This window comes from Syzygium oleosum, unplaced genomic scaffold (genome assembly GCF_021117445.2).
Source record: "Syzygium oleosum isolate NSW1041296 unplaced genomic scaffold, Sole_v2.1 Sole_v2.31, whole genome shotgun sequence".
NCBI lineage: Eukaryota > Viridiplantae > Streptophyta > Magnoliopsida > Myrtales > Myrtaceae > Syzygium > Syzygium oleosum.
Window position 1 is genome coordinate 1295089 of NW_026607515.1, and position 8131 is coordinate 1303219.

At 42.0% G+C, this 8131-nt stretch overlaps 1 protein-coding gene across 1 annotated transcript; it reads left to right on the forward strand.

Annotated features, from left to right (window-relative positions):
• Positions 1-719: 719 nt before the first annotated feature.
• LOC115664404 (uncharacterized) lies at positions 720-4751 on the forward strand. The gene is made up of 3 exons (XM_030586340.2): positions 720-3086; positions 3203-3394; positions 3885-4751. Exons 1-3 carry the CDS (start codon positions 817-819, stop codon positions 4447-4449), a joined length of 3027 nt encoding a protein of 1008 aa, XP_030442200.2. The 5' UTR covers positions 720-816; the 3' UTR covers positions 4450-4751.
• The last annotated feature ends 3380 nt before the right edge of the window (positions 4752-8131 follow it).

Consider the following 8131-nt stretch of genomic DNA (forward strand, 5'->3'; position numbering starts at 1 on the left):
ACTATGCCACTTGTGACAAATTTACCCTAAACTTTTTTTTGTAACACGAAAAACCTCAAACTATGCCACTTGTGACATATTTACCCCACAATACTTTCGCCCATGGGCATTTTTCTTTTTTTCCTTTTTTTTTTCTTTTCTTCAATCTTCCCTTCGCTGGCCATGGTGGAGGGAAGCCGACGAGGGCGGCCCTTGCCGGCGCTGAGGTTGGGCGAGGGCTGCCTTCATCGGATCTGGCAAGGCGACTCTTGCCGGCGTCGGGCAGGGGCTGCCCTCGCCGGATCTGTCGCCCTCGCCAGATCCGGTGAGGGCAGTCCTCGCTTGAGTCAGGCGAGGGCGACCCTTGATGAATTCCCTCCGCCATGGCCGGCGGAGGGAAGAGAGAAGAAAGGAAAAAAAAGAAAAAAACGATGAAAAATGTCCATGAACCAAAGTATTGTGGGGTAAATGTGTCACAAGTGGTATAATTTGGGGTTTTTCGTGTCACAAAAAAAAGTTCAGGCTAAATTTTTCACAAGTGATATAGTTTGGAATTTTTTGTGTCACAAAAAAAGTTAAAGGTAAATTTATCACAAGTGACATAATTTGAGATTTTTTATGGTATTTTTCCTTTATATTTTATCTCATCTTTTTCCTTGGACCAACCTTTGACTTTTTGAGTGGGACCGAGCTCGGCAGACAAAAAAATTGCCCGCCGCTCCTCCCATTTCCCGCCTCTCCACACCACCTTCAATTCAGAAAAAAAAAACTCTCTCGCTCTCTCTCTCTCTCCTCTCTTCCGTGTGCTGCCCACACACACACAGAGAACTTCCTTCAATGGCGACCGATCCGATCGCCGACCTCTCTCGCACCAGGCGCGTCGTCCTCCTCATCGACCTCGACCCGCTCCTCCGTCCCCAACCCCCGTCGCCGCCGCCGCCGTCCCCTTACCTCTCTTCCCTCCTCGCCGCCGCCGGGACCCTCCTCTCCCTCCCTCCCCTCTCCTCCTCCTCCTCCCTCTCCTCCTTCAAGTTCTTCTTCTCCTCCCTCTCCCCGATCCTGTCCTCCTCCAGGATCCCCGATTCCCCTCTCCACCTGTCCTTCGACGGCCCCGCGGCCACCCTCCGATCCCTGGCCGGCTCCCTCGGCTCCCTCTCGAGCGGTCTCGCGGGCTCGGCGGCGTCGAGTTCCGTGCCGCGGGCGGTGAACGTTGCGGCCTCGATGCGCCAGCTCCTGCACGACTACGCCTGGGACATCGTGGCCGACGAGGAAGGTTCGGGTACGGCTCCGTGTAGTGATTTTGCTGTTAGATCTACTTTGGTCGTTATGCTCTCGCCCTTGTGTAGAGATAGGAAATCGGGCTGTGAATTCTTGGGAGCGGAGACGGAAGGTGAGGCGACGAGCAATGCCGAATGGTTTTGCGATAAATTTCGTGGGGTTTTTAAGAACGTCAACGATGCATTTGTCAGTAAAGATATTCATTTCAGCTGGGTTGATGTGAACTGCGAATTGGAATGTGAAATGAAAGAGGTTGGGGACGAAGAATCGGAATGGTTTGCGGATTTCCGGGATGCAATCAGGAGAATAGGATGGGGGTTTTGTTCGACTAGATCAATTGTGTTGGGTTCTGCTCTTGTGCCCTTTGGATTGATATATCCCAGAATTGCCATTCTGTCGAGATATTTCGACATTCGAAATCATGTTAACGGGACTCGTGCCACTTTGGGCCTTGAGATTTTAGATGTGAAAGGAAAGCCATTGGAATGCAAATGCTGCGAGCTAGAATTGGTTAAGTTGAAAACGGTGCATAGGTACGAAGGCAAAGAAATGTTGCTAAGTCCAGCATCTAAAAGTTTGAGAGCTGGGCTTCATGAAGGAAAGAGCACGTATATGGAACAGTTCATTGATGGTGTCACAATGATAAATGTCAAGACAGTTCAGAAGCAGGATAAGTTTGCTCAGTTTGGCGGGCAATTTTCTGAACCAATTCTTGTACGTGAATACTCGGGAAAACGTAGGATAGATCAGACTTCTGGTAGCAGCAGTGACTTTTTGGGAGATAAGGTGCTTAAAATACTAGCAAAAGAGTCAGGCGAGCAAGTGAGAAGAAACCCTCCTATATGGCAAATTTTATTGAGCTTTATGTGCAGGGAAGGTTTTTGGGCTTCATTGTCACTTAAAAATGGGAATGGAGATTCGCGTATTGGTATCCTTAAACCGTTCACTGTATCTTCTGCTCTATTGTTTCTTCCAAAGATTGCTTCTTCCCCGAACATGGAAGCAGTTAATCCATTGCAGTTTGCTGGTAAGCAGGATAGCAAGATGCTTAGGTCCAGTCCAGATATGCTAGACACAAATGGGTCTAATGACTTTCAGTGTGGATCTTTGTCCACTAAGAAGGACATCAAACTTGGCGATAGTAAAAGGAAAAAGAACAGAGAGAACTTGCATTTCCTTCAGAACCTTACATGGCCTGCCTTCTACAAAAGTGCATCTGAAGGTTTAGAATTGAAATTGGAGGATTTATATTTTTCCAGGGAAATTGATAAGTCCAAGAAGTTAAAATTTTTGAAATGTTGGATGAAACAGGTTCAAAGAGCTATCCAGCTTGGCCTTTTCTCAGATGGATCCGAGCACCAAGTTCACATGCTAGTAGAAATGGAGAGCAGACAAGCAGACACTCCAGAAGTGAATGAACAGCCAATCTCTGCATGTGCCTCTTGCGTAGAGGATTCTTTGACTGCAGTTTCTAGGGTACAAGATGAAGTTGCATGTGGAAATGATATGGGAAGTCCAGAAGATTTCCTCAGTAGCGTACCCAGTAAGATCCGTCAAGGAATTGAATCTGAGGGGGTAGACTTGGGGGCTTTGGCAGAACGGCTTGTGAAATCCTGCACATTATATATATACCAGAATTTTGAATCCGAAATGGCTGCAGCGAATCAGTCCCCTTCAGTGAATGCAGATGATGCTTGTTGTGGCAGGGTTGCTGCTGAGTTGATGAAACTTGTACTTTTGGATCCGAAGGACTTCACTGAAAAGAACAAAATGAGGGATCAATCCTGTCCAAAGTCAGATTCAACTGCTTCGGCGTGTGTAATTAGAGAGTATCCTTTATTTATTTCTCTCTTTTTCGTCTGGGCTCACGATATTGCAGCTTTTACATTAGCTCTAGCTGGTTTTGTTGAAGTATCTTCTTTTCCTTTTCCTTAATAAGCAACAGATACGAATTGCAGATATTTTTTAGGATGGAAATACTGCGCTTGCAAATAGCTACCACATTTAAGGAGTCGGTGAAGCTAAGGTTTGTGAAGCAAATATGCCTGTTTCTGGAGTGCATCCAATGTCAAATGGAGGGCGGCTTTTTTGGTGATTGGAGCCTTCATAATTATGTGGGAAAGATCATAAAGAGCAGGTATATCATATTGGTAACACTTATTGTTAGGAAATTTCTGTTCTTGATAAGCAGTATCATGGAATGGCAACATGTCTGTGACTTGCAAACCGCTTCTTCTTTCCGCCAAAACTGCATCGACATTGACATAATGTCTTTCTGTTCACACGCCAAGAAAGGATTTGTGAGATTTGAATCATAAAAGTGTGTCCACATTCTCATGTAGTACTTCTGAAGGGATGCTCATGCAATCAGGTCTCTTTCTGAGGTAGTTAACTCTGTTTAGTAGAAGTATTGGTTAATCAGAAGCCAGGTTCAAGCCAACACACACACATATATATATATATATATATATATATATGTAGTTTTTTTTTTGGTGAGGAATATATATGTAGTTTTTCTCTCTATATGTAAGCAAAATTGTTTCAGCTTAACCATCAACGGCTTCTACTTCACATATTGGCTAAGAAGATATCCAGCAGTCTTACTTGTTTCCCTTCTTTGATATCAGATATTTTTCTGATCTAGAGGAGGTGGTCCAGCGCATCTATTCCAAAATGGATTTGCTGTTATTCCATGACAAGGAAGATGAGTTGCCCAATCTGCAACTCAATAGTCAAGACAGCAGTAAATCCGGGAGAGGTAACACAGATGAAGATAAAATGGACAAAAACATCGGGATTGATAAATCGGTTTCAGCTGAAAATGAATTAGATGAACAATGGCAAGGCAAGGATGCCAGAGCGAATCGTGAGGAGCATCTCCGCAGATTAAATGAAGCTCAGGAAAGAAGAGAGAGGGCTCGGAGATTCGCATCATTCACAAGTTGGGTACCCGATCTGCAAAGGGTCTGGGCTCCAAAGCAGCTCACGGGAACGAAGAACAAGTCCGATCCTCGGAGAAAGCTACCGAAGAAGAAAGATCGAACCAGGACAACCTGCGACATGGTTTTCGAGACTCCGATGACTGACAATAAACGCTCCTGCCTGCGAGCCAACAGTGGCAAGAATAAGCTGGATCCTTCATTACCTTTGTGTGGTTCTGTTTCGAAGGCTCTATTTTCTGATGACAACTGACACAAGCCATTGCAAAAATTTCTTGGCTGGCCTGACTAAAACAGCTTCCTAATTCCTCATTCACAGTCAACATAGAGCACAGGCAGCTGTGACCCTGAAGACGTGTACATCGCGACCGATCTTCTTACCATCTTCTGTACAATGACTTGTTTCGAAAGCTGATTCAACTAATCATATTGCCGAGCTTTGGTACCAACGATCTTGTAGTTCTAGGGGAACATGACTGCTGAACTTGTACATTGTGATTGATTTTCTATGTTTATTGAACATAAATGACTCGCACAAGATATATTTGTTGATTTATACGTAGTAATTGCTCGACCCTTTTAAGCATTAGGATTTGAATTGACCTGTTCTTTGAGGGGGCGAGTTGAGTTATTGATATATCGTATATGTCAATGACTGAATTATGTAGGTCACATGTGAGACTTACATCATCTTGCTTCCGGCTCGAAGAGTGCCATTAGGGCGACTACTAGAGTCGTGGTTAGAATGAAGCCGATGTGGGCTATAGTGTGGTGTAATTAGAGGGAAATAATAAAACTTGAGTTCAAGAATAGAAGTAACATTTTTATGTACTTCATTTTCATTCCATTGTCTAATGCCTTTAACATGCAATCTACTTATCTGTTTTTTCTCGAGACTTCTCTCCAATTTATAGCGTAAAAATTCAGTCAAGTTCGAGTAATAAAATAAATGAATTTATACAGAGAAAAAATATCCCCATTTTTCTAATGACTAAAAAAAATGCAAGGACTTCAACAAAAAAATATCCATCAGTAAACTTTATGTTCCATACAAGCTGATAAATTCGTTCGAAACCATCGATTTGAAATACACCAATTTATTGGCACCACAACCGATAAGCCTATGCATTACATTAAAGATGCACGTGCATTGCACTAATTTGTCTAGTAATATATTTAGTCATTATTGTGGTATTAGCATATATGATTTTGATAGGAAAAAAAATTCATTTTGGCGAATTTCTATTTTTGTAAGAGGAAAAAAACCTTGATTTGGACAATCAAATGTATTTGAACATAACTAGCCCTCCTGCATCTTCTTCTTTCGCCTTTACTTTTTTTTGTTGCATATTTTTGGGTGCTTTTTGAATCCATAGATGCGAGTTTTGAGAATCTAAGACTCGATGAGTAATAGCCAAGAGAAAAAGATGGACGATTGTGTCTTCAACCTACTGAAGTACACCGATCAACAAGTCCAAGACTCACTGGCCTTCTTGCATCTTCTTCTGCTTTCACCTTTTCTCTTTCTGTTGCGTATTTCTGGTGTTTTTCGAATCCATAGATGCGAGTTTCGAGAATCTGAGACTCGGTGAGTAACAACCAACAGTAAAAGATGGACGGCTGTTTCTTCAACCCAGTGAAGTACACTGAGCATCGAACCGTCACGAAGAAGCTGACCAAAGCCGTATGTCTTTCGTTTTTCTCTCCCTTCTCAACACACCTCACCCCTCTCTTTCTCTTCCAGCCTATTACTAGCCCAGGATACTAATCATGGCAGCCAATCGCTAGAATACCACAAGATACTAATCATGGCAGCCTACTACTAACGCTACTCTCGTTTTGCAACGTGGATTGATCAAGAGAGACATTTTCTGAAGGCTAAATATGTTGCAAGTTTTTTAAGAGAATCATTGAAAGAGCGAAGAGAAAGAGAAGGCAGGGAAAGATGCATGTGCATTGCACTAGATATGCACGAAAGATGCACGTGCTAATCTAAGATGCATGGGAGGATTATATCTCACGTGCATGCATTTTCCTGCTGGTGTGAACATTTGTGATGGAGTCGATTATATCACCATGTTGGTTGGAGGAGTTTCAATTTGTTAAAAAAAAATATTCACAAATCAAAATGCTAGGGGATACACCGACTTTGGCCGACTATAAATAGGTGGATACCACCCCCAAATGGCAAGAGGAGGCCACAGAGAGAGCCTCAAAGTGGGAGAACTTCACAAATAGAGAAAGATTACAAGCATTTATATCATTCACAACATAGTTATTAGTAGATTTTTTTTTTTGGCTTTGATCTGGAAAGGTTTTTTTTTTTGTTATTATTCGTAATTTTGGAAAAATAACATTCTAAAAAGGCCACTTTCCTATAAATTGGATGAACAAGTCATCCTTAGAGATGTCAAAATGGATCTAAAATCCATTATTTAACTCATTTATGGGCCAAGTCATAAATGGGTTGGCTAAAATGTTAGAAATGGGTTTAAATGGATCAAAAAAACAAATGTCTAAGTATATATTGGTCTAAATGGGTTGGAATACACCCATTTCAAATCCATTTTCATTTTACGGCCCATTTCTCGTATAGCCCAACTTAACCCCAAAAGACCAAAATCTCCCTTCTCCTTCACCTCCTTCTATTCCTTCTCTCTCCTCATACTCAAACACCACCATTAACATCCACCCAAGAAGAAATGAACTCTTTGGAAGAAGTTCTTCTTGGATGCTTGACCTCAACATAATGGTATTGACCTCAACCACTTCGACTTTGGTTGCTCTGTCACCGTCAGGAGGATCCCCAATGGCGACATCTTCGAGGTCTCTTGTGCTGGCGACATGGACTGCCTTAAGTACCTCCTCGACACTGGTGTCAATGTCAACGATCGGGATCGGTGGTATTCAGCTTCACCAACGACGGTTGTAGAGTCCTCAGCCTCCCCACTTCGCCGCCGCAAAAACTAGCCTAGTTCCGGGCAATAGGAGTGGCTTGTCTTGACCGCAGCTACTTCATTGATGCTCCAGCCTTCGGCCATATATCCGCCCTCAGCGGCGAGGGAGTAGCAGCCACCAAGGGATTCCATAAGGGCGGCGTTTCCGTTGGGTTGAGCGCAACCTAAATTTCTTTTATTTTGCATTTTTTTTTAAATTTTCGTTCATTTTATTTGGAGATATGCTGGAATTATTCTCTATTTTTTGAGTGAATTATATGGGTGGGTTTGGATTGAATCTGGATTGGGTTGAGTATGGATCATATAATTTGCTTAATAAATAAATAGGACAATATAAGTAGAGGTGGTAAATGTGTCAAGAACCCATATATTAACCAATATTTAATGATTGTGGATCATAAATGAGTTGACTTTAGTTTTAATAGTAGACTTAAATGGGTCATTAAGGGCTAACGAAAAATAGAGTATGTTGGGAAATAATAGTTTAAGGTGTTATGTGGCTGTGGGATTTTACGGATCTCAATTTGGACTTACGATTTGCCCAAAATGAATTTTTGAAGTTGAGTGTGAGTGGTGAACAGTACGCGACAACAGCTTTTCATGCCTATTAACTTAATGGATATTAAATGGGTTATCCAATAAGCTTAAATGAATAATAAACATGTCATTTTCTAATTTTTTTTTTAAATTTTCTGATTTTTTTAATATTAATTTTCTTTTCCTTTCATTTTTCCTTTTCTTTTTTTCTTTTTTCTTCTTCCTCGCCGGCGGCCAGCCACAGGCAAGGGATGAGCTCGCCAGAGGCCGGCGAGGCCTCGGCTATCGCCGTGGTTAGCCACCGGCGGGGAAGAAGAAAAAAGAAAAAAAGAAAAGGAAAAAGGAAAAGAAAAAAAGAAAAGGAAAATAATTAAAATATGATTTTTTTAAAATACAAATAAAAAATATTAGAAAAACATTGTCATTTTCCTGAAAACATTT

What these genes read in the sequence shown, in the direction of transcription:
- LOC115664404 (XM_030586340.2), top strand. Translation starts at nt 817, where the DNA reads ATGGCGACCGATCCGATCGCCGACCTCTCTCGCACCAGGCGCGTCGTC. An exon ending in TCGGCGTGTGTAATTAGAGA is followed by an intron (nt 3,087 to 3,202) that starts GTATCCTTTATT and finishes AATAAGCAACAG; the next exon opens with ATACGAATTGCAGATATTTT. An exon ending in GGAAAGATCATAAAGAGCAG is followed by an intron (nt 3,395 to 3,884) that starts GTATATCATATT and finishes CTTTGATATCAG; the next exon opens with ATATTTTTCTGATCTAGAGG.